The 27,673-nt window shown below is 53.6% G+C and overlaps 9 protein-coding genes across 9 annotated transcripts; 5 read left to right on the plus strand and 4 right to left on the minus strand.

Moving 5' to 3' along the window:
- Positions 1–2,295: 2,295 nt before the first annotated feature.
- On the plus strand, positions 2,296–3,769 carry MAM_01526 (RNA polymerase I associated factor, A49-like protein; the record flags this gene model as incomplete). Its single annotated transcript, XM_040820325.1, has 3 exons — positions 2,296–2,437; positions 2,505–2,830; positions 2,903–3,769. 3 exons carry the CDS (start codon positions 2,296–2,298, stop codon positions 3,767–3,769), a joined length of 1,335 nt encoding a protein of 444 aa, XP_040681813.1.
- An 861-nt stretch (positions 3,770–4,630) lies between these two features.
- Positions 4,631–5,599, plus strand: MAM_01527 (3,2-trans-enoyl-CoA isomerase; the record flags this gene model as incomplete). Its single annotated transcript, XM_040820326.1, has 2 exons — positions 4,631–4,821; positions 4,972–5,599. 2 exons carry the CDS (start codon positions 4,631–4,633, stop codon positions 5,597–5,599), a joined length of 819 nt encoding a protein of 272 aa, XP_040681814.1.
- A 197-nt stretch (positions 5,600–5,796) lies between these two features.
- Positions 5,797–8,157, minus strand: MAM_01528 (Vps51/Vps67; the record flags this gene model as incomplete). Its single annotated transcript, XM_040820327.1, has 1 exon — positions 5,797–8,157. One exon carries the CDS (start codon positions 8,155–8,157, stop codon positions 5,797–5,799), a length of 2,361 nt encoding a protein of 786 aa, XP_040681815.1.
- Positions 8,158–8,492: 335 nt separating this feature from the next.
- MAM_01529 (Something about silencing protein 10 (Sas10)) lies at positions 8,493–10,370 on the minus strand (the record flags this gene model as incomplete). The annotated part of the gene is made up of 1 exon (XM_040820328.1): positions 8,493–10,370. One exon carries the CDS (start codon positions 10,368–10,370, stop codon positions 8,493–8,495), a length of 1,878 nt encoding a protein of 625 aa, XP_040681816.1.
- Positions 10,371–12,639: 2,269 nt separating this feature from the next.
- On the plus strand, positions 12,640–15,248 carry MAM_01530 (chloride channel protein 3; the record flags this gene model as incomplete). The annotated part of the gene is made up of 6 exons (XM_040820329.1): positions 12,640–12,936; positions 12,998–14,137; positions 14,196–14,528; positions 14,582–14,959; positions 15,011–15,121; positions 15,192–15,248. 6 exons carry the CDS (start codon positions 12,640–12,642, stop codon positions 15,246–15,248), a joined length of 2,316 nt encoding a protein of 771 aa, XP_040681817.1.
- A 1,763-nt stretch (positions 15,249–17,011) lies between these two features.
- Positions 17,012–18,634, plus strand: MAM_01531 (4-aminobutyrate transaminase GatA; the record flags this gene model as incomplete). The annotated part of the gene is made up of 1 exon (XM_040820330.1): positions 17,012–18,634. One exon carries the CDS (start codon positions 17,012–17,014, stop codon positions 18,632–18,634), a length of 1,623 nt encoding a protein of 540 aa, XP_040681818.1.
- Positions 18,635–19,499: 865 nt separating this feature from the next.
- MAM_01532 (uncharacterized protein) lies at positions 19,500–19,859 on the minus strand (the record flags this gene model as incomplete). Its single annotated transcript, XM_040820331.1, has 1 exon — positions 19,500–19,859. One exon carries the CDS (start codon positions 19,857–19,859, stop codon positions 19,500–19,502), a length of 360 nt encoding a protein of 119 aa, XP_040681819.1.
- A 5,277-nt stretch (positions 19,860–25,136) lies between these two features.
- Positions 25,137–25,586, plus strand: MAM_01533 (dgpfaetke family protein; the record flags this gene model as incomplete). Its single annotated transcript, XM_040820332.1, has 1 exon — positions 25,137–25,586. One exon carries the CDS (start codon positions 25,137–25,139, stop codon positions 25,584–25,586), a length of 450 nt encoding a protein of 149 aa, XP_040681820.1.
- A 353-nt stretch (positions 25,587–25,939) lies between these two features.
- On the minus strand, positions 25,940–26,558 carry MAM_01534 (uncharacterized protein; the record flags this gene model as incomplete). Its single annotated transcript, XM_040820333.1, has 2 exons — positions 25,940–26,193; positions 26,276–26,558. The coding sequence occupies 2 exons, from the start codon at positions 26,556–26,558 to the stop codon at positions 25,940–25,942; spliced, it is 537 nt and encodes a 178-aa protein (XP_040681821.1).
- Positions 26,559–27,673: the final 1,115 nt, after the last annotated feature.

Consider the following 27,673-nt stretch of genomic DNA (forward strand, 5'->3'; position numbering starts at 1 on the left):
GTCCAGTAAGGCCGGATTTCTATGGTATCACCGTCTTCAAGGAGATACCCAGAAGAGATGTCGGGTCCTTTGCCAATCAAGACCCCGTTGACGAATGTGCCATTGAATGATTTGCGGTCCCGGACGTAGACTAGATTGACCCCTGGTTCATACACCACGGTGTAAATTTCGCAGTGGTTTCTAGAAATTAGGCTCTCGTGATCGCTGCGGATGGACAAATAACTGCACAATAAGCATCAAGAATATCCTGGGATCGAAGGGTAAACAAACTTTGACCTAGGGTCCCTCCCAATCTTGAAAATGTCGTCTTCCCGGATGGATATGAAGCCTCGTCTGGAATTAGCCAAGGCGAACAAGGCGCAGGGAGCTTGAATAATTAGCAACTTTCTGAACACGTTCACCGCAAGCGAAAGTATACTCGAGGCGCGCGACAGGAAACTGGGATAGGGCATCTCTGGCACGTGGTGCAGGTGATGAAGCTCGCATGATGCTTCACGAGGAATTGATGGTTGACAACGTGCAATATTGATGCTTTCTTATGATTGATGTCGAAGTCACAACCTATTGAAATTTCAAAAACAGATTCTTCTTCCCTCCCCGACCTAAATCTTCACCTCTCAGGCACCCGTGGCTTGTGAAGTTGTCACGGCAGTTACACCAGGTTGCTCCTTCCATGATGGTGCAGTCGGAATACAGTGCATAATTAACGTCCACACTGTACCTTGTATGCGAAGGGCACGGACCAGATGGAAGACCCACGTGACCTCGGGGGGTTTCTTGCCCTACATTGGGAACTTTCCTAAAAGCTTTGGAATTTCCCCCGCTCCTTCTTCTGTTGCAACTCATCCAAAGCACGATTCTCATCCACGAACTAGTAAGTACTTTTCTCAATAGTGCAGCTCAAGGACATGAAGGGCCTTTGTCGTACTCTGCGAAGCATTGAATGCCACTGCCATTGTTCTCGGTGCGCAATGATGGGACTCACCAAATTTGCTGACCAAGCTTCAGACCATCGTTCAAGATGAGAGCCAAATGGAGGAAGAAGCGCGTTCGTCGCCTCAAGCGAAAGAGAAGAAAGATGAGAGCGCGATCGTGAGTGCCACCAGCCAATTTACCAAGTTGAAGCCAGCTGGACCATGTTCTCTAACATCCACACAGCAAGTAAACGCCTCGCTCTTCTACCTGACTTGACGCATCTTTCATGAAGTAACGAACTCCTCACGCCAGAGGGACACGTACAAACGAAGCTGGGAATGGGCCATGGTATCAGTGATGCCGATGGGGTTTTGCCTTCGGGGACCACGTCAACGGCGGCTGGTTCCACCAATCCGAGCTACGATGTTTTGATGGGCGTGGTGAGAGATGGGTGAATGGACAAAGGAACGGTCGGGTACAAGGATGGCGTTCGGGGATCGCCAAAGAGAAGCAAGCTGTCCTACGAAGGCGCCTGCAGGAACAAGTTTGGCACATTGTCTTGACAAATAAAACACAGATTCTGCTTCTTGACTCGTGACGTGTGTGGTCTCGTGATGCCTCTGATATGTCAGTGCGGGACAGTGTATATGTGACGAGAAAGGGAAATGGGATGGCAACAATGCCACGAATTGTCTTGCACCGGAGGGAGGCATGATTTGAACCTCGTCCTGAGTAAAACAATGAAGACAACGCTGATTTTTTGCTCTTTGAGTCGCCGTGTTTGTGCTTTTATCTCGCCTAGCGGAGCTACAGGACAGCTATGGAGCAGAATGGCCTCGAGAGCTTTTTCTGGTGGAGCCAGAAGCTGCCTCTCGTCACGGATCTGGGGGTTCGAGATTTCACATTGCGGCGATGGACATAAAACACAGTTGCTCGGCGAAGCTCTGAGAGTTTCGGATGGCTTCAACCAAGATGTGTCATAGCATAGAGCTGTGGTGCAAAAATTGACGCAGCTTTTATCAATACGAGTACGACACAGAATCGAAATCGATTTACAGTGATTTACAGTGGTTTGACTGAATCTGCCTGCCCTTCGGAAAACTACGCCCGGAAACTTTTTTTCAAAGAGTTTACCTCTTCATTTTCCATGCCAAGGTACGTTACTACGAACTTCACGCGGAGCTATGCTGAGCAACCAGCCAGTCAATGTCGGTGGGGCCTGCAGCCTCACCGCCCGAGTCTAATTGGCGACCAGATGTTTTGTGCCGCTCTCGGAGTGTTTGCATACCATTTTTTTTTTTTTTTTTTGGCAAATCGAAAGTTCTGAGCAGAGCAGAGAACAAAAGATCTGCCCAGCCTTGGCCTGGGTCACCATCCGTCATGGCAGATGTCAGTAGCAAGAAGCGGAAAAGAGACGGCGAATCTTCTGGCAAGCCGAAAAAGAAGGTTGTGCTGCACGCCCCGGCATCCACAGCCTCGGTCTCATCAGTCCTTCAACCCAAACACTGCCCGCCAGTTATTGGTAAGGAATTGTCCTGTTGATTGTGTAGTGAATTGAAATGACTTGATACTAAGTTGCAGCTCTTTAGCTACGACTCCTGGTCTTGAGATTCCTGCAAATGTCGCTTTTCATCCATATCAACCTAGAGCGGGCTCACGGCCAAAATCGACCAAATCGAAGCATGCGGGCGACAAGGAACTGCTGCTTCACTCAACCTCCCACCGAAGCCTAGATTACACTGCCAGAGAAGAATGCAAGAGGGGGTTGAATCAACAAGTCAAACATTATGTTGGGGTCTATGATCCCCAAACCGGAAATCTCGAGGTAGTGGAGGCCAAGAGGATGGTAATCCGTGGTATGGTTCGCGCCAAGCAAGCATCGGCCTCTACCATGGTGGAAAATCAGGCCAAGCAGGTGAGATTTTGTTCTTCATGTGGAGTGCATTTTCCCCAATTGGAAAGTCTACGCAGCTAACGGCTCCGGTAGAATATGATGGAGCGCAAGACGGACCTCGGACAAACATTTGGCACCAAGAAAGCCAAGAAGGCCATCCGTGAGAATGTACTCAACGCCATTGCCCCACAGAGGAAACCTGGCGACTCTCCTACGAAGATTGACGATGCCGGTAAAGCAATCCTGAGCTCCGTTGGCGAGGTTACGACAAACATGGCAACAAGGGAGGAGCTACAGGCTGCCGTCGACGAGGCTAAGCCGGTGCCCAAGGCCAATTTTAATGCGCTGGAGATTCATGATGTGTACGATCCAAGCGTCATTGTCGGCACAGATATCCTTAATCTCGTGCCTATAAGAGAATGGCAAGAAAAGGTCCGTCACAAGGAAGGCATCCAAACTATATCCCGATTTGTAGCAGCTCGAGTCAACGCCATAGCTGGGAACGACGACGCCATCACCCGTCTGCGTGTGCTTCGATACTTTAGCTTTGTGCTCACGTTCTACCTGAAAACCACACCTGGAAAGCAACGGGGCACGCGACAGGTCCCCCCTCGCGACAAATTGCGTGAGCTGCTCTCTCCGGCTCCCGAGGCGGTCGTGGAAAGTATCCGTCGGAAATTCTCCGATGCGGGCGTTATGAGAAAGTTCCATATTGATCTTCTTATGGCCTACTGCTGTGTGTTTGCGTTTATCATCGACAACTTTGAAGTAGACACGCAGAATCTCAGAGATGATTTGAGGGTGGACCAGAAGACGATGACGCAGTATTTCCGCGAGATTGGCGGCCGTGTGAAGCCTGTGAGCAACAAGGCCGAGGGTGGACGGACTATACACGTAGCCAGGCTGATATTGCCCCTCGACTTTCCCAAGCAGAGACAGATGGCTCAACGTCGAAAGTGAGGAGCAAGGCAATGGGGTTTGCTGTGATGTACAGCAAAAGACTGCACGTAGATGATGCATAGAATGGCGTTTGGGATGCCCAGTCGAGGAAAAACATTTCATTTCACTGTATGGGTAACATCGCCCGGGCAATGGACTTGTATTGCGGCCATGCAAGTGTGAGTGCCGTTCGCTCGCAAACAACTCCAGAGGCTGCGTTTCCCAGGATTTGCCACTGTCAGCGGCAAAGTGATGGCGAGTCTGTGCTGTCTGAGCACTTGGACAGTCAATTGATGCAGCCCACGAGCACAAAATCCAAACACAAGCCGCGCAATTCAAGCAGACGTGCAAAGGGCAACCCAAGTAACGCTTCTGCATCTTCCAGATCCGCACACCCCGTCCAATCGGTGTGTCCAAGACCGAGCCGGCCATCGACTTGCCCCGCAGTTTCCGACGGACCGAGGCAATTCGTACTGTAAGTTACTCTGCAAGTGCCAACCCGCATTGCAACCTCGACCCCGGATTTTAACCCAGGGCCACGAGCAAACCTGCCAAATCCCCCATGCAGGGTGCTTTGAAACCGGCACTCGAGCGTCGTATTTCCCTTGAATCTAGTTTCCCTGCCCGTCCTGTTGTACTACTACCACCTATTGCCCGATAGATCTTTCCGTCAATCGGTCCCAGGATCATCGATAGACGGCTCAACATCGCTTCGTCATTGCATTGCACGGGCAGGCGACAGCTTGTTCTCTTCTTCTCTTCTCTTCTTTTCTTTTTGTTTGTAGACGTCGCCGAGGTAAGACAAGACAGTCGACAGACAACAGACAACGGACGAAAGGTTGCTAAAAGAAAAAGAAAAAAAGACAGAAAAAGCAAGACACAATGGCCACCAAGTCCGTCATCAGCGTCGAATACCGCGGCCGCGTGGCCGTCATCACCATCGACAATGAGAAAAAGCTAGGAGCCCTCTCGCAGCCGCAGTACTACGAGCTGGCGACCAAGATGAACGAGGTGGCGGCACACGACGAGGTCTATGTGACCGTACTCACCGGCACGGGACGCTTCTTTTCCGCGTAAGTTCTGCCAACCACCAACCACCAACCACCAACCACCACGGAGTGCACATCTCCGAAGACAGGCGAGACACGAGACGAGACAAGACACGGCCTCGCCTCCTCGTGGCAAAAGGGTGTGACGGGTCACGGGACTAACTCGCTCAGCAGAGGCGCCGACGTGTCCATCTCCCGCGATGGCCCCGAGGCCCCTTCGGACGCCCACAAGTTCTGGCTGCAGACGTTTGTCGCCTTCAACCTCAACATCGCACACACCTTCGCCACCCACCCCAAGGTGCTGGTCGTCGGGCTCAACGGGCCGGTGGTCGGGCTGTCGGCGGCGCTCGTCGGCTGGGCCGACTTCGTCTACTGCACGCCGCACGCGTTCCTGCTGACGCCCTTCTCGTCGCTGGGCCTCGTCGCCGAGGGCGGTGCGTCCAGCGCGCTCGCGTCCCGGCTGGGGCCTGCGCGCGCCAGCGAGGCCCTCCTCATGAGCAGGCGCATCTCGGCGCACGAGCTGAAGCAGTGCGGGTTCGTCAACGAGGTTTTCGACTTTGGCGAGGCCGACGACGCCGGGTTTCGCGCCAGGGTCCTGGACGAGGTGGACGAGCGGCTGGGCGCGCACCTCAACGGCGAGAGCTTGCTGGGCATCAAGAAGCTGTTGAGGAGGCCCGGGCTGGACGTGCACAACTCGCAGAATGTGCACGAGGTTTTTGCCGGGCTGGATCGGTTCGTGAGGGGAATCCCGCAGGAGGAGTTTCGCAAGTTGGCCAGCGGCGAGAAGAGACATAAGCTTTGAGGCTGTAGACGCGCTGCCTTGGTTCTGGGTTGCCTCTTGCGAGCAGTTTTGTGAATACATGTCCGTGTCCATTCCACCCACCACCTCCTTGCTGCGACGTTGCCAACTTGCTCGCAACGGGAGTGCATCACATCACATCACATCACGGGCGAGGCGTGAAACTTGGAATGGACCCATTTCAAGGACAACAGCTGGTATTATGCCAAGAACCCAAACAACAAATTGACGCGTCCCCAAAAGTCTTGCGCCATCTTGTTAATCTTCTTCCTCGCCGCCTCGTCAAGCCCGCTCTTGTCGTATACTTGCCCGTCCAGCTCTTCGAAGTCGTGCACCCCTTCACCCGTGGCAATGCAGCAGCGCAGAAGCGCAATGTCAAACAGCCACTGCGCACAAATGTCCCCCGTGTCCGCCGTCACAGACTCCTTGGGCTTCTCCTCTTCGTCCGCATCCTTCTTCTCCTCGTTCCCATCGTCGTGCCCACCGCTAGGCGTAGCGTCTGTGGACAGTCCATCGAGCTCCTTGCGCCACGCAGCGCACAGCTTTGCCATCAGCAAGCCCTTCATCGCCGCCGTCGCTGCAGGCGTCCACAGATCGACCCCCAGATCCGTCATTGACAGCGACAAGTCCCGCAACAGCTGGAACACAGCTGGCGAGGGCTGACTTGGCATTGCGGGCTCGCCCTCCCACAGCGGCTTCAGCGCCACGCTCTTATCCGACAGACCAGAGGATATAAACTCCTCCGTCGCGGACTTTGATGCCATGACAGCAACTTGGTTGTGGAGGCTGGGAACCAGCGATATTCCAAAGTCCTTGATAGCCGGGCGGTCCGGGAGCCGCGTGCGGATGTCGCGTAGCACGCGGATGAGGTAGATGGCCATGGCGCCGCCGGACTCGTGCTCGGAGTAATGTCGCCACAAGTCCTGTAGCTGGTGTTGCAGATCTTGGAATGCCTTGTCTAGAGTCGTGTCCAGCTTTTCTTGCAACTCTTTGGGGTCTTCCTGACTAAGCATCTTCTGTCTCGCTTCGATGGTCTCCTCGTCCTCGATCTCGTCGTAGTCGTTGTCCCAGCGCTGTTTTCGCAGCTGCTCCACGACGGTCTCGACGTCGTCGATGATGTGGAACCAAGAGCCGTAGCTGTGAGTTGCTCTCGAAACCGCGTCGTTGCGACCGTACAGTCGGGAGACGACCTCCTGGATAAAGGGCGTGGCTCCGTGGGACAAGGCGGCATCGTAGCCCTTGTCGTCCCAGAGGCCGTGAGACTCGTCTGAAACGCCCCTTTGCCATCCTTCGAGGGTGGCCTTGACCTCGGATCCCACGAGCCGTAGCCTGGTGGCTTTGATTTCGACGACCGCCAGCAATCGCGTGTTGATGGCCTCGCGCAACTCGTCTTGCAGGACTTGCGGGTCGAAGCCCTTGGCCCGGCCGCCGTCTCTGATCCAAAGCTGCAATACGCGTGTTCGCAAATCAGTTATGGACTTGAAGTCCATCATGTGGTCGAGCGTCCTTTGCAAGCCAGAAATGACGACCTGGCCACCTCTTTCGGCAAACGTGCCGAGCATCTCCCTCGCCTGCTTGCCGTCAAGGTCGTCATGTTTGATGAAGGGTGTAAAATCCCGAATTTCATCGCTGCACCAGCGTTCATAAATGTCCAAGCGTAGGCACTCGAGCTTTCTGAGAGCAGCGTCCGCCAACAGCGTGTAGCTCTTCAAGCCGGACAGGGCTTGCGACAGCTTGACTGGGACCAAGGCCTGGACGTCGAGAAGGGTCTTGGTGTAGAGTCTCAAGCTGCGGATCACATCCTCGGCGCCGGTCGTCCGCTCGCTCTCCTCCAGGTCCAACGCCGTCTCCACAGCTCGTTGTCTCACTCGGAGAAAGAGCCAGATGGCACGCTTCGCCCCAGAGCTGTCCGCAAGACTGTGCGCGCACAATGCCTTGACCACATCTTCCGTGTCTGTCGTGTCGTCCGCGTTCTCAAGCAGTCGCTCGATGTTTCGTTGAATACGTCGACGCAGCGACTCCGACATCTTACCGGCGGCGTCGGCCGCTTGCTGAACGTGCTCCGACGAGGCCTCCTCCCTCAAGCTCTTGACCAACAGTCGGCCAATGACAAAGACCTTTGTAGCCAGCACCAATCTGTCGCCCTTCTTCATGTGCTCGTCTACTCCCGCACCGCCTTTCAGAATCCTCGCTACCGCGAGACCGCACGATTCCACCAGCTTCAGTCTCGCCGTTTCGATCGCTTCCGGACCTTTGTTTCTTGTGACAAACTTGCCAAGCCCAGACGCCTTGGAGGAGATGACGCTTCGTCCGCATCGGGCTCCCATCTTGCCCAGAAGATCCTGCACTCGGCTATTATCGTCTCGCATGTGAACGATTGTGTCAGCCGTGCCTAGGAGTTCGCGGTACGAGCCGCCGACCTGCGTCCGTAGACGAGCCGCCTTCTCCCCGATATGGACATGGAGAGAGTTGTGGATGGATCGAATTTGCGGGAGGGTGTGAGTTCCGGAAAAAATGTCGGCAGACGAAGTGAGGGTCGTGGGGTCGGGGGCAGATGCCATTGTGACGACTTGCGCCTTGACGGCGGAGAATTGTGGACAAGCACGATATTGGACGGATCATCAGCGCATCGTAGGGTCTTTGTGTAACGAATACAGCGCACGGCTGCGCGCAGGCTCGAGTCACCGTGTGTGTGCGAGTTGTGATGCAGGATGCAGGACATCATGTTCAGTCGAGGCGAGAACCGTGGCCAAGGTGGGGCTCACCAACAACTGAAGCGGCCTCCCCCTTGTTTCGCTCATGCACATTCGAAAGTATAGCTGTGGGATGCCAACCACATTTCTTGGTCAGGAAATACTAGTTTCACATGTACGCGGTTTTGTTCAGACCCAATCTCCTACAACTTGATGCTCTTCACGACACCGACATTAACACCAGAGGTTTCTCCCTGGTAGCCGCCCTTGGGCTCGCCCCCTTTCCAGACAGGCTTGATGCTCTTCAACTTCTTCAACTTGGCCTCGTACTGCTTTCTCCTCTTCACTCTTGGGTTTCGGACATCCTTGTTTCGTTTGGGCGCCAGGCCTTTGTTCTTTTCAATGGCATATGTGATCTTCCTCTTGCCATCCTCTCCCACCTCTTCATTTTCTACCACCCTATCTGCCTTGCTTGCTGCAGCATAGGCAGCATAACGAGCGGCCTTGTCGTCTCGCTTACCCTTTGACTTTTGAGCCACCATGTCGTAGTACTCGTCCTCGCCATGTCGAAGAGAGTCTGCGGCAGCGTCGTCGTCATCGTTGCTGTCATCGCCAAGATCGGCACCGTGCTTGGAATCTCGCTTGCCTCGCTTCTCTGCTTCTGCAAGGAGACGGGCTTGTCTGTCTCGAAGTCGTTCGCGATGCGGGATGTCCATGTCTCCTCCGGCATCGCGTCCGGCACCGGCACGCTTATTGGCCTTTTGTGTGATTTTTGACGTGTAGAATTTGAGACTCTTCTTCCGGGCGGCTTTGTCTGCGGCAGTTCGTGCGTCCAGGCTGTCCTCCTCACCAAAGTCAGAGACATCGTCATCTTTCGCCGCAGCAGGAAGCTTCGACTTTGGTTTCAACTTTCCAAAAGTCAGCGGCAAGTTGTAAAGATCAGAAACGCTGCCTTCAATGGCCCTGGCCCTTTCGAGCTTCTTCGCCTCCTTGGCGGCTGCAGCCTTGTCCTTCTTTGCGGGCTTCTTCTTCGCCTTTGGAGTGTCGAGTGCCGTCATGGCATCGTTCAATGCATATTGCCCATTGCAATCCGCGGCCAGCGACATGGACGTCTCATCAGGATTGCTCGCCGCCGTCAGGTTCTTTACTCGATCCCAAGCCACGCGGCAACTGAGTAAAGTCTCCATGACTTCGTGATCCCGTAGGTCGGTTGCCGACAGGGGCTTTTGTACTTTCCCGGCGTCTCGCGCAGGTGATGTTAGAATGGCAAAATAGCTGGCCAGAGTGGCAACATAGCAGCCCAGCACCCAGTATTTGATGGTCTCGACTGACGTGTCTGGTTGATTGGCTGCATCCTCCTTGAGCCCGAGATACACGGGGTGCATCTCCTCGAGTTCGCTTGCCAAATGCTCGAATTCAGGATATCTTGCTGACATGAGCCGCAGTCGCTCTTCTATGCTCATTTCAGGGGTGACTTCGATGTCCTTGAGAACCTCAACAACCGGTCCTCCACTTTCCTCGGGTTCGGGCTCTCCAGCTAACCACTCGTCGCCGTCGAAGACGAAATCCTCCTCCCTCATTTTCGAGAGTTTCTTCTGCTGCAGTCGCCTGGCCTCGGCTTCTTCTTGCAGCGCATCGGCCTCGGTTTCAATATTGTCAGCGTCGTAGTACTCCTGTCTCGAAGATCCCCACCAGCCAGAGTCCCCTTCTTCTCCTTCTCCTTCTCCTTCTTCTCCTTCTTCTTCACTGCCGCTTTCGGAAACTTTCCGATTCTTCGCAGCCTTCCTTGACTTTGTGAGGAGCTTTGTATCGGTCTCGTCCCCATGATCATCAGAGTCGGAATCCTCATAGCCAAGTATCTCTTCGTCTGAAAAGTCCATGTCTTCGTCCTCTTGTCTCCTGCGTTTCGAGTTCGGCTCCTCGTCCAGCATTATTGTGTCTTGGCTGATAAAGTATTCGTCTTCCGAATCGGCGACATCTTGGTAAGTGGTGATGGGACCAAGTCTAGCGTCACCCAGATCAAGTTCCCTTGGGCCTTTTGGGCCAGCATTGCGACCACCAGCCTTTCTTTTCTTTGCCATGATGACACGACTGATCTGCGGTCAGTTTTGGGGAGAGTGGCTCTGTGATTTCAACCCCTTTTTTTCCTTTTGCATGTGTGTGTGTGTCTCCAGCGACGACGAGGCAGTTGAGTTGGTCAAGCTGCGATGGCCAACGTTTTTCTGCTGCTCTTGTCGGTCCAATGGTGGTCAGAAATTTATTAATTTTGAGGCGACTGATAAGATAAGGATGTGTGTGGCAGACGGTGTGGCACTGCTCAGGGTCGCACCAGGGTCGTCTGGCGCTCGCGCCAGCTGAGGGGTGCGGCCAGTCTACGGAGTACGGAGTACAGTCGATAGCAAATCCCGAATCATGCCCCTGTGAACGCCGCAAAGGCTCAAAGGCAGTGCAAAATCCAATTACTCGAGTCATCAATCTTCCGGTGTGCTTCCTGCGGCAATAGAGCATGTACCTACCTACCTAACTAGTAGGTGCCTGGGAGCTGTGCATACGCCAGCAAAAACTGCCTACTGGCATTCAGCTTGCACGTGATGATGCTCAGCAGCACCGCTTGCTGTTGTACCGCGTCAAGTGATCCGTAAGTAAGTAGGTACCTACAAAGTGCCCAAGCACGTCGACTTCGGCCGCTGCTGGGGTAGGACGGCATGGCGAACTTGATACTTCCCATCCTCCCGTGTACTGAGGTGCCATCCATGATATTTGTTGATAATGAAACTTCATACCTCCTTCCTCCGCGGCGTGCAGTGCATCGAAGCGATAGCCTCTTGCGTGAACACGAGGAACGCCGAGGGCCGCATTCCTGCGCCAGTTGACGCACATCCCACTGCCATGTGCCCGTGTTGGTACTTGAGTAGGTTACCTAGGTACCTACACCTACTTGAGCACTTTAAGTACTTACGTAAGTACTCTAGGTAGGCACGTACCCAAGTACCCAGGCAGGTGCTCCCGTGATGATCATTGACCATGACCAGGATCACGAACCACTTTGCGCCGCACCATGATGACGGCGTGTGGCTGGCTCCCCAAGGTTTGTTACGGCCTCCACGTGCTGGTTAATAACGTTACCAACTTCACGCTAACGTTCCCTGCCCCCTAGAGCCAAACAGAACAATAGACCTTGCGCCAAGGGGCTTGCGCAATCAGGCTGAGAAAGTCCGGGTCGACACTTTGACGGCACCAGCAGCACTTGCAATTCAGGTTGAGACGCCACTGGAAGCCTGATCTCGCCTGACAAGCAAGCAAGCCAGCGACACGGTTAAAAATATCCTTGAGCATCTGACCACTTGAGCACCTGGGTCCTTAGGTGAGACATCACCATACCATTCGCGACGCACCCATCTATCCAGCCCGACTGGATTCCAGCTTGGGCTGGTGCTTTGAACCGCGGCAAACAGAGCACAACACTCGACCGCACTTAATCACCCAGCTTTGGTCTGCAGCTGCTGGTGTTGTTCTTTTGGCAGCTATTCTCTATGCTGCTTCCGATCTTTCTCGCGTCGTCGTCATCGCGTCACCACCACTCTAGCTAGCCCGCTCCGAATTTCCGTCTTGCATGCATCGTGAAGGCATGGACGACTCTCTCCCTTTCCCGGTCATATTGCAGTCGTCTATCACCTCTTCATAACACCTCGTCAATCTCGGATCTTACTGCCGATCCCCCGAACCCCGACCCGTCTATCGCTACTTTTATTCACCGGCGACGTCGAGCAGTGAGTGGCATGTCGCACTTTGGCGCGGGCCCGGTGACATAATATCAGCATCACTGTTGACGCTTCATTTTGGGGAGCTCTCCTCTGAGCCCTCCACAAGTTGTCTCAGCCCGCATGCTTATTATCACCTCAGATTCCGATCCTGTTGCGATATTACACGACATAAACCCGTCCAGTCGACCTGATCCGGATAACCATGGCGGACCCCGGGCCCCATAATGCCGGCTCGCAGCCGTCTTCGCCTCGTGCGAGCCGTCGACCACATGCCCTCAATAGGAGTGATTCGAGCATGGAGCCTAACGAGCGCTCGTCGTTACTCTTGAACAGTTCCCGATCTAGGGTGAGAATAGATGGTCCTGCACCGTCTCCTCGAATACCCCCAATATCTCGAAACCATAGTTATACAGGTATGCCTCAGTAGCTGGACCCCACGAATCCACTACGTGGTCATGCCATCTAGCAATTTCTGGACGCTGACGGACGTTTTTCTCAAGGCAGTGTGCGGCCAACTAGACACCATAGCAGACAAGGATCATGGGGACAGAGACTGATGCAAGCCTTGTCAGACCGGAACACCTCAATGTCGGAATCCAAAGCTTCCACGGCCCCCGACGAGAGGGTATGGTATGACCAATTCACAAGTACTGACTGGGTGCACGATGCCATCGCGGATTCTCATCGCGTCAAAGCCTTGAGAAGCCGAAGGGACTTTTGGGGCCGAGTCCGTGTTGCGCTCGATGGCTGCCAGGGCTGGATTCTCAGCGCCGTATGTGGGCTTGTCGTCGCCATTATTGCTTATGCCATTGACGTGGCCGAAGTCACCATCTTCGACTTCAAGGATGGCTACTGCTCAAGAGCGTGGTACTTGAACGAAAAAGTACGGTTCTGGTGTGAAAAGCTGCCGTTGATAGTCTCTTGGCTAATGCGTGTGTGTACAGAAGTGTTGCCGGCGAGGTCCATGCGATGACTGGAGAAGCTGGTCACAAGCCTTCAACTATCACCCACTAGGCGAGAAGTGGACCGATTTCATGATATACCTGACTTGCGTCATTGGCCTAGCGCTCCTCTCGTGTTGGATTGCGCTTGGGACAAAGACCGTCGTTCCGTCGGCATATCAACTTACGACCCTGGACGAAAATCTAGGTGCTGTTCCTCAGGTAGCGGGCCAGCTCGTCGACGGAAACACGACAGATGACAGTGTAAGCCCTCGTCAACAAGAAGAGCTTCAGCAAACGAGCGCTCCCATGATCTATTACTCTGCCGCTGGCAGTGGAGTTGCTGAAGTTCGTGTGATCCTCAGTGGATTTGTCCTGCACGGCTTCTTGGGTTTCCAGACCCTGCTTATCAAGTCGGTTGCGCTCGTCTTGAGTGTCGCGTCTGGCCTCAGCCTGGGAAAGGAAGGGCCATACGTCCATATTGCTGCTTGCGTCGGCAACATTGCCTGTCGATTGTTTGCCAAATATGACCGAAACGATGCCAAGCGCCGAGAGGTACTCTCCGCAGCAGCAGCAGCAGGGGTTGCAGTTGCTTTTGGTGCTCCTCTGGGCGGCGTGTTGTTCGGACTGGAAGAGGTGGCCTATTTCTTCCCTGCCAAAACTCTGTTTCGGACCTTTTTTTGCTGCATTATTGCGGCTTTGTCGTTGAAGTTCCTGAATCCATATGGAACGCACAAGATCGTCATGTTTCAAGTCCGCTATCTCACGGACTGGGCGTACTTTGAGCTGGTTAGCTTTGTTTTTGTTGGCATTCTTGGCGGTGCTCTTGGTGCGCTGTTCATCAAAGCCTCGAAATACTGGGCCCAAACCTTCCGTCGTCTTCCAGCCATAAAATCATATCCCTTGCTGGAAGTCTTCTTAGTGGCCCTTGTCACTGGCCTGATGAGTTATTGGAACGCCTTGGTAAAGCAGCCAGTTGCAAAACTACTGTTGAACCTGGCATCTCCATGCGATGGCAATGACGACAATGCAGATGAGCTCGGCCTGTGTCCCGGCTCGGTGAACGATATTCCTCCCATTCTTCTTACACTTGTCGTTGCCTTCCTCATCAAAGGATTTCTCACCATAATAACTTTTGGTATCGTAAGTGTCCAACATCACGACCCGTTCCTTGGCCTGCTGCTAACCCAGTTGAAAACAGAAAGTACCAGCGGGAATCTATATTCCATCCATGGTTGTCGGCGGCTTGATGGGGCGAATCGTGGGACACCTTGTGCAGTGGTTCGTCCTCTCAGTTCCGAAGTGGTCCATCTTTGGTGATTGCGCAACGGCTGCGGACGGGTCGTGCATCCAACCAGGTGTTTATGGCCTCATGGCAGCCGGGGCTACCATGTGTGGTGTGACGAGACTTTCAGTGACTCTGGCAGTCATCTTGTTCGAACTCACTGGCAGTTTAGACTACGTCCTCCCATTTTCACTGACCATCTTGGTTGCCAAATGGACAGCTGATGCCATCGAACCCAGCAGTATCTATGTAAGCGATGGCTGGGTCGAAGGCGGGACGCAACGTGACTAACAAATGTCTAGGACCTCTTGACAAGCATGAACGCGTATCCGTTCTTGGACAACAAGCACAAGCCAGTCTTCACCAGCGACTTGGCGGATATCGTCAGCCGACCTCGTCGGGAGAGAGTCATTGACATCACCAACTCGCCACTGGTGTCGGCCGTGAGTCTTCGGTCCAAGCTTGAGCTTCTTCATCGGGCTGGCGAGCTTGATGGTGGGCTTCCCATCATCCGACATGACGTCTTGGTGGGACTCATCCCGGCTCCAGATCTGGAATATGCCTTGGATCAGCTCAAAGATGAGCAGACAAGCCTGTGCTTGATGGATAGGGTGCCAAGCATCGACGAGGATGACGAAGATGGCCTGGACCCTACCGACTTCACGCAATACATCGACCCGGTGAGTCACTCGAGGTTGCAATTCGGGGCCTCTTGACTAACCACAGTGTAGGCTCCGGTTGCTTTGGATATCCGATCACCGATGGACCTGGTGTACGAGTGCTTTGCGAAGCTAGGCCTGCGATATATTTGCGCTCTGAAAGATGGCAAATATAGGGGCATGGTGAGTGGTGTTTTCCTCGCCCCCCTCTGACACTACCTCCCGCTCTGGGCTAACGGCTGCTGCGCCGTAGATTCACAAGAAGACTTTTGTGAGGCATATGCGACAGCTTGAAGAGGAGGAAAGGTAGACATGCTCATTGGGACGGGCGGTGGGGACTGGCAATGGATGTTCAACATGTTGGTACGGCACGACTGGCGTTTTAGACTCATGCAGTTTGGGGTGGTTATGTATTTCTTGTTTTAGAGCCATTGTCTCTGTAGTGCTTGCGGCACCCTGCCTTGGTTCCCATTGGAGATGATTCCAGGGAATGAGCAATTGGCGTCTGGTGTTGGGCATTGTGTAGCGACCGAGGACCATATCGATTAGACATTGCACGTTTGGGCATTAGTATTAATAGAGACGACTGGACTGATTGATTGCGCGACGCGGGCCGCTCCGTTGACGTGAACCACCACAGGCTGGATTTTTTAAAGCATGTGAATTGTAATCATATCAAGCATTCTACTCAACTCTGGGGGAGCTTCCATTACAAGACCCAAGTTGATGTGTTTATCTCAAACCTGGGCGCGAGACGCGATTGAATTGAAGCAGATTTCTCGCATTGTCGTCCCCCCCGATTCAGCACGGCCTGAGCACGACGAACGATTGGGTAGTTGGAATTGCTTGTTCGTCGACGGTTAGCTTTTCCGGTTGGATAGACACGTTCAGTGAGCCCACTTGGGCGGCGTTCCGAGATGCGGTCCGAAGCAAAAGCGGAATCCACGGGGCCCGGAGCTAATTAGTAATGGGCCTAGTGGCAGTCAGTCGGAGTCCTAATTTCTAAATCAAGAAGCCAACCAGGTGGGACAGGGTACGGTCCACGTGAGGATCTTGTCAGAGGCAGTACTGGGCGGGGGTTGGTTGGTGTGGTGGTGGCACTGGTGTTCCGTTGGGCTCCGAGACTTGCTGGGCGGAGAGTCAAAGGCAGAGAGGGGACCTACTCCGTAATGATTACGTAGTTAGACCTTGGAATTAGACCCTGGAAGCCCATCGATGTTGGGACTTCGGCGTGGTACACGCCGGATAGCGGGCAACAAGGTTGAAACATGGTTTGATCCCGGGCTTGGGCTTGCCAGCGGTCTTTTGCTCCTTCCCATGGAGTCGCTTTGGCGTGTCAGACGGGGCTGGTTGCTGACGAGGGCATCGGGTGGTGAAGCTGACTGCCTGGTCCTACTGTCCAGGAACGGCCCGTCTCACGAGCATGAGCGGTGTCGGTGTCACCATGCCGTGACGGCGCGCGCGCACGCTCTGCAGCGGGTAGCCGGCTCCCTGCCGCCGAGATGCTGCTTGGCTGGGATGTCGGAAAAGGCGCGCACGAGTACGTAACAGTGGTGCGTGGTAGCCAATGGTGCCCCGGCCGATGGCGATGCGGGGGATCCTGGGAGGCGTTGGACATGGAGTGAGTGGTGGGTGCGAGTACCGAGTTCGGACGTAGTGCCTGGGGAAGCTGACGGGCTGGCAGCAGATGATGGCCATGGGACATGCGTTGGCTCGGTCGATGGACGGTTTGGCGACTGGTGGGAGATGGAGGAGATGAACGGGAACAAAGATGGAAGACGGAAATGATGAGCCTGACAGCGGACAGCGGCTGCACAGGTGGAGCGTGGGGCCCGGTGGCGGTGGGACGCAGTGGGTTCGGGTTCTGCAAGACGGAGGGTGCACCTGCCGCAGGTGGGATAGAGATGGGCCGTTGTACGGAGTAGTCCGGCGATAAAAGGCACTGACTGGACTGGAGCTCCAGCCCAGCCTCCGACAGCGCTTCCCGGCCCTCCTGCACTGCTCCTTCCTCAACACCGCCGACGTTTCTCGTGATCCCTCCCCTCGCCGCTCGCAAGTCCACGCCACGCCAACATGTCGGCCCTTCGTGCATCTGCTGGCGCGTCCCGGCCTGGCATGATGCAGTCGTTCCGAACTGCCATGACCAAGCGTCCCTTCAACACTGCCAGTGCCATGCGCCCCGGTGCCGCCAGCTCATTCCACAGGGACGAACCCGCTGCCCCCATCCTCAAGACCAGTATTCCGGGCCCCAGGGCCGCCGCCGCCGCCGAGGAGCTGGATGAGGTCTTCGAGACCCGCAGCATCAACATGGTGGCCGATTATACTCGGAGCGTTGGCAACTACATTGCCGACCCTGACGGCAACATGCTTCTGGATGTGTACGTTGGTTACCTTGTCCTTGCGGCCCTGCTGCTGCTACTCAAACAGCTTCGTCTCCCCCACTGCTCGTCACGCACCTCCATGATGTTAACGCTGCCGCCACCCAGTTACGCTCAGATTGCCTCCATTCCTGTAGGCTACAACAACCCCCAGCTTCGAAAGGCCGCCCAGACCCCCGACATGGTTGATGCCATCATCAATCGTCCTGCCTTGGGCAACTTTCCCTCTCACACGTGGGCCAATATCCTCAAGACTGGCATACTCAAGGTCGCTCCCAAGGGCTTGAACAACGTGTACACCGCCATGGCCGGCTCCGACGCCAACGAGATCGCCTACAAGGCTGCCTTCATGTACAAGCGACAGGTTGAACGAGGTGGTCCCGACGTCGACTTCACTCCACAAGAGATGGAGAGCGCCATGAGCAACCAGGCCCCTGGCTCTGCACAGCTTTCGATTTTGTCTTTCAAGACCAGTTTCCACGGCCGCCTGTTTGGTTGCCTCTCCACCACCCGCTCCAAGCCCATCCACAAGCTTGACATTCCTGCCTTCGACTGGCCCCAGGCAACTTTCCCCCAGCTCAAGTACCCCCTTGATCAGCACGCCGAGGAGAATGCCAAGGCTGAGCAAGCCAGCTTGGACGAGGTTGAGCACTTGATCAAGACTTGGCATCTGCCTCCTGCGGCCGTCGTCATTGAGCCTATCCAGAGTGAAGGCGGTGACAACCACGCCAGCCCGGAATTCTTCCAGAGGCTCCGCGCCCTGACCCGCAAGCACAACGTTCTGCTCATCGTCGACGAGGTCCAGACTGGTGTCGGCGCCACGGGTAAGTTCTGGGCTCATGAGCACTGGGACCTTCAGGACCCTCCCGACATGGTGACCTTCTCCAAGAAGGCCCAGACCGCCGGTTACTACTACCGGTCCAAGGACCTGCGTCCCAATAAGCCTTACCGCCAGTTCAACACTTGGATGGGCGATCCATCCAAGGCCCTTCTTTTCCGTGCCATCATCGGCGAAATTGAGCGCCTCGATCTTGTCAACCACACTGCCAAGGTTGGCAACTATTTGTTCGGCAAGCTCGAGGGTCTTGCCAGCAGATACCCCGATCATTTTCAGAACCTCCGCGGAAAGGGGCAAGGTACTTTCATTGCTTTCGACCACCCCAAGCGCGACGAATTTCTCGCCAAGGCCAAGACCTTTGGTATCAACATTGGTGGCAGCGGTGCCAATGCCGTTCGTCTCCGTCCCATGCTGATCTTCCAGGAGCACCATGCCGATATTCTCATTGAGGCTCTTGAGAAGATTGTCAAGGCGTTGTGAGGGCCAAGGCCATGATGGAAATGCGGCGGCTTAACCATGGGTAATGCACAGCGACACGAAGAGACTGGCGGATAAGTTGCAGGTTTTGCAACTGAAAGAAGAAAGAGTCACATGCAAATCAAGGCGTAGGGCCTTGATGGATTTCAAATATCCCATGACCGACTCACTGCCGGGAGGGAACCGCAGGCAGGCAGGCGTCTGATGTGATTTTAAAATATTCGATTAGGTTTGTGCAATGAAGGACTTCGGTCCTTTCAACTATAAGAAGGGAGCAATTTGAAATGCATATGTAAGCATGGTCCAACGACGCTGACTGAAGTTGAGTCATATTCGAGCAGTTTATTGAGAGCGTATTGTGATGCTCTGTGGTTCATCCGGCTTCGTAACTAACTAATATGATTGGAACAAAGCGAGTGAAGTTGGGGAGGGGCTATGACATGGTTGTATCCTCTCACGTCTGGCTCTGCAAAAGTTCACAACTGCCGCTCCCTGTTCTACACATCTCATCCACATCGTATCGTACATAAAGCCGTGATTAGACAACCACAATCAACATTGCAGTCTTTCCATACCTGAATTCATAACGCTCAAATCAACAAATCAACCACCGTTTCATCTCGCTTCCAAAGACAAACGGCATTTCGAGAAGAGTCGTACCAAATGTGAAACAACCAAGGCCACAGAGCTCAGGCACGTCGTACTTAAGAATCGAAGTTGTGCCCAAGTCTCAGCCTAGGCCGCTACACACGAGGCTAAAGCCCAAGTGCCTTCGTCTTGGCATCGTGAATTGGTAGTGCGGCTCGCCTTTGCTGTGAGGCAGGTGGCCGTACGAGCAAAGTCTTTGGACAAGAAAAACTGAAATCAGTCACACAAAGCCGGCGGCACTGCAGTCGTTGTTCATGTTATTGACGGTGTCAGCAGTGTCCGAGACCTGCTGAGCTTCACTGATATCGCCAACCATCTTGGGATCAATGAGACCCTGATACTGGTCTTCAAAATTTGTCGGCTCGTAAGCAGTTTGTGAGACTGGGAAACCATGACCCGCCTGTATATTGCTCAAATTCCAGGGCTGCGTGACTGATACTAGACCATTGCCTGGATTGTCTGAAACACTTGTGACTGCTGGCCCTCCATGAATTCCGAAGAGCATATTTGTAGGCGTCTGATGAAGGCTAGAAGGACGTGAGCGACTGATGAATGATAATATACGGGCTGCTGTTGGCATCTCATGTGCAAAATCCTATGTCGTGGAACTCGATACAACAGAGCCGGTAGGAAAGGAACTGGGTTCAGCTTGTTGAGGTTTTCCAAGAGGCGTAGCCAGCCTTCGCTTCTTCGCCATTCCCGCATCAGCGGTCGCAAACAATGACACTCGTGGCTGCGTAGGGCGGTCAGATGGATGTAAAACGGCAGGCAAAATTGGCCTGTGTCCAGTGCCATGTTGCACACGGGGAGCTATGTGTGGTGGAAGATTTGGGCGAAGATCACTCTTGGCCCTATCCGTCCGAGATGGTCGGCCTCGTTTCTTTGGTTGTACTGTTGATGAGGGTGGAAGCGTGGCAACAGGTTTCTGCCCAGGTTCGTTTGAAGGTCGAGGGAGGATTGGGACCGGTACATTTAAAATTGGAGGTGACAACTGTTGTGTTTTGAAACTGGTTGTGTCGCCCGCGACGCCAGGATTGGCTTCCCTCGGAGCAGACTGCTCCTGACTGCTCGTTGATAGCCATTTGGAACTAGAAGGGCCGCCCATTTGCTCTACAATTTGCATACACTGATTCATAGTACGACCTACAGAAACATTAGACGTCTGCTTAACAAAATTTTGAGGGTTCCAAGACAAAAAAAAAAAAACGACTCACGTACCAAGTGGGAGCTGCATGCTCATCCAGTCGGGTTCAAGACGATTGGTGCTTATGAAAGCCAACAAAATGTCGATATTGACAGCACTGGATTTGACGATCTCAGCAAGAACAAATCGCTGCAAGACGAATATTATTATCGGAATTTCTCATCACCTACTCTTGAAAACACTATCAAACATACCTTCTCGTCCGGCGTAAAGAAGAGCTCCATGGTCTTTGCGATGCCCAGCGGAAATGAAACAAGTCGCAGTAGAGCAGGGCAAAAACAGAATATGAAACAAAATGATTTGGAGGAGTCCGACAAGTCTCGAATGCGCATTAGTGGTGGTCTCGCTGGGCTTATGAAAGTGAAGCGAAGCTGACCCGGTAGGAGAATAATAGAAGTGTTGTCACTACCTCTCCACCATTCAAGACATTATTGTTGGCATTTCTTCCGAAATAGACGTCCTTGACTGAACCACAGAATCGTCTGTACTGATTCCCGAATAAAGGTACGGACAATTGAATTCCCTGAACGAACGGGCGTTACCGCAGCCCCTGCCTGTTGTGTATTATAAACAAGGGTTGTGGTTGGGTAGAGTGTCCCCTCTACTTCTCCGTTTTTCACATGAAAATGTCTGGCACAAACTGGACGATGCAAGACTGTAGTTTCGCGACTCGTCAATGGAAACCTTGACCTTGGAGAGGGAATCAATTGTCAAGTTGGTGACGCCCAGCAAGATTCCGGTTGTGCGCCGAGAACAGAGAGATAATGGGTAAAAGAGTAGGGGCGAGGCGGCAAATGGGTTGGGCGATATTGATCTGCGACAAGCAGGCGAGTAGCGCCAAGAGGAAGCACAGGTCAAGGAGACGGTGACCGTCTGAGTGACTGAAGAAGCACAGGACAAAGTTCCTGAAATAGGTCTTGTTTACCAGTTTGTTACTGGCCGTTGCGGACTGGACCAGCGTGTGCTGGAAGGGGTCCCATGTCCTATCCTCGGACAGGCGACCACGGCTCTTTCGCAGCATAGAATCCAGAGCCTCATGAACCGCGTTGAAACTTGACAATCATAGCTTGGCCAGCCCGCGGCTCGTGGATACCACCTCGCTATTCTAAGAGGGCGCGGCACTCCGAACGGTGACGGTGGTGGTGCCGACAAAGAATGGCCAGGGTCGCAATAGGAATGGATCCAGAGGCGACAAGATGGAGAAGTTGCCCTGGCGAGAACAGAAAAATATGGTAGCTCTCCCCGTTGGATGCCACGCCGCCCAGCCCCAGATACGGGTGATCATGTGTATTAGAAAAGGCTTCATGACGGAACCATGCAGCAGTATCGGGGCTTGTTTCCAGATCCTAGTCTCCAGTGACAGCCTCTCACGCGCTGAATCACGGCCAACCTTTTGCCACACTCGGGAACAATGAATAGAGCTGTCTAACCCTTGGATGTGTAAAAGAGCGTGGTTTGCCAGCAGTACGTCGGCAGCTGTTGTCAAGCTGAGTAGAGTACCGGGGCCACTGGTGAACTTCAGCCCACTCGACTGGCCAAAGATGGCTTCGGCGCGGGCCGATTGGTATCAGCCGACGAATGAGTCCCCAACGCCCAATAACAAGTTAAGGCCTGGAGAGTCTCGGCTCGCCTAAAGAGTCGTGAGTATGCAGTTTTGTAAAGTTGCCAGGATCTCGTGTCTTTTGTCAAACAAAATGTGTGTGTGTGTGCGTGTGTGTATGTATTCATCGCGTGAAAACCCAACGCCGCATAGCTGTCACTGACCAAGGACAGCTTCTGGCCCCATCTGTGCCTGCCCGTGGTCCAGGTAGTCATGGCTCGAGACATGCCGCCAGCTCGGTTTAGGAGTTAGTGTCTTTGTTCAGGTTTCTTCTGGTCGCAATACCGAGAAAAGCCCGTCCTGTGAACAAAGAAAGGTATAAAGAGGAGAAAATTTGACACGGCAGTCTGTCACTCGGTGCGGTGACACTCGACCCACCGTCGTTCTGCACATGGCGGTGGCCTTCAGCCTGCACTTCTCAGGCAAAGTCTCTCTTGACCAGGCATAGCCAATCCCACGATCGCGCCTGACATGTCTCAGTACCCCCTCCAACCGTCGATGGTAGTAGACGCCAACTTGGCGACCCGGGTAAAGCTGGGCTGCCTCGCGGCGCTTCTCGCGCTCACGCACCATGAATATGCTTCTTCGACTGCCCAACCCTTACCAGGAACACGAGCTGATGGGCGGGGACGTTTTCTCGAGGCAGATGTGGTGTCAAAACCGGTGAATGTTGCTACAGCAGGTGTCGTGCAGGAGATTGCGAGAGAGCCCGCTCGTGTAAGCAGTCGCGTGACCGTTGGGCTGTGGGCAAATGAGATCTGTAAACTGTGGCTCAAGCGACAGCGCCCATTTTGGGGGAGTTCTCCATGGCTGTGCCAATCAGAGTCTCCTCCGCATGTTCATTCGTATGTCGATTGTGCATGGCGGGCTGCCGTTGCCAGTCGATGTGGGCAGGCTCACCGCCATTGCTCTGTAGGCACCAGCCACCGGCGGCCGCCTTGAGAGACCCATCTTGGAGCACTGGGAGACAACGACCCGTCGACAAGTGCAGAGTACGTAGGCAGGGTGATGTCAGAATCACACCTTCTGCGGTTCGGATAACGCCTCCATCAGCAAGACAAAGAAGGCCGTAAGCATGACAACCGTTTCAAGAATTGAGGGGGGTTTTGAGCAAAGCCCAAAGTTCTGCAGCCGGACCGCCTTTTATAAAATCAGCCCTTGGTCGCTCCTTCCGAGCCAAGCCCGGCACGGCACGCCTAACGAATGACCCATGCAAAGTACGTACTCCGTAAGTGAGTTGGCATCCAGGAAGTCTCACCGGGCAAATTTGGGATGCATCATCTGTCCTTCCTTCACAGTTGCGACGGCTCAATTCTCTCAGGCCGTTTGATATCTGCAAGGTGTGTGTCGTCCTGAAACCTGTGGCCCATCATGGCCCAATTGCCTCGTTCAATTCCTCGTGCATATTGCATCCTGCCTCCGTCATGCAGGTCTACGATTGCGACCTGCCAGTAATCTCGATGGACAACAGGGGCTAGTGACGACAATCAAGTGCTCAGGAATTGCCAATTGTGACACGGGCAGTAAGTATTGGCGACGCCAAACGGTTGATTTCCGATGTGGGATTCTGTACTCCGTCCGCAGCTTCACATTGATTACCCGAGAGCGGGTTCACTGTCCGTAGATGGTGCGGTAAGCAAGGCCTTTTCGTCTGATCTCAACGCTACTTTTCGGAACCGCCAGAATCGAGTCGCCAAATTCCTTTGCCTGAGCGAAGATGCCATTCAGGCGTGTTACGGGAGTAATGCCCGATGAGATATGACACGCGTACTTGAGTGGTCAGAAGCAGGCACAAGTCTGCCTCCTACTTACTTACCTCTATCGTATACGTAATGCTGATCGTTTCTAGTACATGAATGACTTGGCAGTCTTCTAGGGCAAGATCCAAGTAGAAAATGCCTGAAATGGTACCCCAGAGGAGACACAGCAACGGCACCTTTCGTACAGGCAAGGGGATTGCCACCCTGGCGCTTGACTCGTCACTGCCTGGCTCAGTATGTCTGTCAGCTCATCTTGGGAGGAGAAGACGACCATGATGAAGAAAAGGGCCCAGGCTGCATCATCAGTGCTGATTGAGCTCCAGCACTGGGATAATTCGCTCGTTGGACAGCTCGCCGTGCTTACTGGTCATTGTTTTGTCTCGCGAGACCGGGATACAGCACAGTACGTGCAGTTACCCGCTGATATATTGAGTCCAGGCACACGAGCAGCGCAGACGCGTACGAAACAAATGATGGTATTACAAAAGGATGACTATGATGAGCCCTTGAAGCTCACGGCCTTTACAATTTAACAATAAAATCAATTCTGATTTTGAGAAATAGCAAGTCTTGTCGACTAGCACTTATTATAGTGGTAACTATGCTAATTGACGAGGTGGGTAGGTATGATGTATTCACGACATCTCAGCTGAAAGCAAAGAGCCCGCTTCGTGAAATGATGCAGCCCGTAAGCTACTGCAACTCCGTTGCACATTCTCATCGAAGAGACAGATGCATTGTTCCTCGTCCCTGCGCTACTGTCCAATCCCAGATTTGAACGCCAAGATTCCCTCAAGGCAGCACGTGAGAACGCCCAACTTCGCAGACTGAGGGGATTCAACCTTGCTATTCCAATGATGGGAACCAGCAAGCGCCACAGAACAAGGCCGAAGCAGCCAACCGCAACCGCTTTGCCTGTCTTGTCAAGTCGCTGGCCGCTGGGCCTACGGCGTAACGATGGCGCCCGATTAACGGGTGGCGTGCGAGTTGCCACGCAGAAACACGCAGAGAATGAACTCTCTACGGTCTCATTTGGAGCCATGTCCCATGCGCAAGCCAAACGCTTCTCATCAAAACGCAGTTCGCCTGTTGCTTTGAGTCTATAAATTCCGAGCTTGTCCTCCCAGAAAACTCCATCACAGAACAGCGATTAAGTAACAAGGCTTACTTGACGTCGTGATTAGACATCCCCACAGCACCAATATCGACACAGTGCAGAACACGTTGTTTGCGCTTGCAATCAATTTTTTTTCCGACGTATTTTCCACCTTTGCATCCAAAGACGCCTCCGAAATGCCTCGTTTCGCCTTCCTCGTCGTCGCTGACGCCATGGCCGATCGACCGAATCTCGAGATCCCCACTGAGATGCTCGAGACGATGACGGCCTTCAATGAGAAGATGGCGGATGCGGGCGTGCTTCTCTACGCTGACGGCTTCACACCTTCCTCTGACGGCGCCTACCGCCTCAAATTTGGCGGACCGTCCGGGCCAGAAGTCACGCCTGGGCCCTTTGATTTGTCAAAAGAAGACCACGTCTGCGGGTACTGGATAGTTAAAGTCAGGGACACCGAGGAGGCCTTGGACTGGGCCAAGCAAGTCCCTTTCCAGGCGGGACAGCTTCTTGTTCGTAAACTCGCGGATGGATGTGACTTGGGCAAGAGTTTCACAACTGAATTGAAGGAGCGTGAGAAGAGGTTGAAGTTGAAACTCTTGGACAATCTCAAGAAGGCGGTAGATGAGTGAGACGGGGCCAGCCGCGAGGCATGGATAGGCGTATTTCCATCCGTAGTGTGCTGTGATTCAGACTTAGGATTGTTGGTATAGTTCAGCTTGGATGTTTTTCTTACTTGACTAAGCATCTGTGTTGGGTGCGTCTGTCCAGAGTATCGTGACAACTGTCTGCAGCTAAACCCAGCACCTAAATGTTATAGCTTCACTTGCCATGTCCGGTATAGACAAATACGCCAGTGGGAAAAGAGAAGAAAAGAATGAAAGAAGGTATTACGCAACATTGTATTACAGGAACAAACTACGTGTCCGTGCCACGTCTGTACCAACACCATTTTCTGCAGGGCACTGTGATCATGCACGCCGGTTCAGCTGTACACACACGAAACAGGTTTATCAATAGGCAAGCTTCGTGGCGAGAAGCCCAGGCAGCCCGTGTTTCCTCCAGGATTGATAACTTCGGTCAACCAAACGCTCCAAGAATCATCTATAGAGCCAGGGCAAGCCTGAAGAATGTTGTTGTGGAAAACGAGATTCCCGGCGGGATCAATAGACCAGCCGTCGAATTCAGCATTCCGAGGAGCCCTGGCGTCACCTGTGATGTAGCCAATCTTGCCTTGGCCTATTCAAACTGGTCAGAACGAGAAGGGGGCAAGTAGGAGAGGATTGCCTGATTGCCTGCCGAAGACAGCTGGAGTACGTACCCATTCCAGAGCGATCGACATAAACCTGCTGAACTACATCCCCATCCGAGTAAAGGAACAGCTTGGACTCATCGAGGTAAAAAGTAGCGCGGTTGTTCGCTCCCTTACACGTAGCACCTTGGTGGCGCAGGTTAAGAAACAAGCTACCTTGTGCAGCACTGAGAGGAGCGAAGTGGATGGGGCTAGCTGATCGGAGGGCCATAATGTCGAAGGCTTGGGGCCGGTAGGGAACGGCGAGGGCGGAGCCGGCGAGGGCGGGTAAAGAGATGGCAAGGAACTTCATACTTGTTTAAAGATTGGATGGCAGAAGCTAGGACAAGAAGCTATCTCGGCAATGTGCAAGAAGAACGAGGAGTTGCAGAAATGGTTGGGAATTAATTGTCTTGTATTCTTAAGCTGGGAGAAGGAGGCAAGTGCAAGTGGGTTCCAGACGCACCTTCTTATACTGGTCGACACCGACGGGCAGCCCGATTTTGACTCCCGAGTCGCATCTTTTCCGGGATTCGGAAGCTACTGGTGGTGTGGACGTGACTGGGCCTTACATGATTTTCCACCACTACGAGCTGCAGATGGCCATTTACAGCAAGAAAGCAGCATAGTGGACGGCAGGTTGAAGTTGGAGCGAGCCAGCCAGGGAGCAATGACGTTTGTGGATACGAGAGGACCGACGTTGCATGGGACCCTGGCAAAGCGACGGACTGGAGACTTGCGGCTAGGTTGGAGGGCCGAGGCGCGGAAAGACTGGCAGACGTCATGTTTTGGCTGATGCGGGCCGTGGAGGGAGTTGCGGATGATATGGTATTGACCACCGGCGGCGGGTGCCTTGATATATGACGATGATGTGCGGACGTGATGTGGTGACTTGGGTGCTGCCAGCTGAAGGCCGTGGCGGCTTAGTCTGTCTGACCAGAGGCGCGAGGTTGTGGTCAAATGGTTGCAGTCGAGCGCATTTCAGAAGTGGCTGGATTTGAAATGTCGTCGATGATGGACGAATCGATGATCCAAAGCGGACGAGATGCTCGTGACCGAAGGAGCTGGCTTTTAGTTTTGGCTTTCTTTCGCTCTCTGCCCGGCCTCTGATTCTTCCAGACCAGCGCTTGCAAGTTGAGTTGGCTGGGCACAATTTTCTGGCGGTGTACTCCGTACGGAGCAGCTCCTTTACGCTGAGGTAGCTGGGTGATGCTAGGAAACATGGAAGATGGACACGCTGGCAAGATGGGCTCCATTGGAGATGTAGTAAGTAGGTGGTGGTAGCGTTGGAGTGGTGAGCATCATCAGGTTCGCCATATCCGGCTGTAGGTAGGTAGGTACCTTAGGTACTTGCTTACCTACTAAGTACCTGAGTACCTAGGTAAGTAAGTACTGGGCAGGTACGTTCCTACTCAAGTTAAATCTAGG

This window comes from Metarhizium album, assembly GCF_000804445.1.
Source record: "Metarhizium album ARSEF 1941 chromosome Unknown scaffold_2, whole genome shotgun sequence".
In the NCBI taxonomy this organism is placed as follows: Eukaryota; Fungi; Ascomycota; class Sordariomycetes; order Hypocreales; family Clavicipitaceae; genus Metarhizium; species Metarhizium album.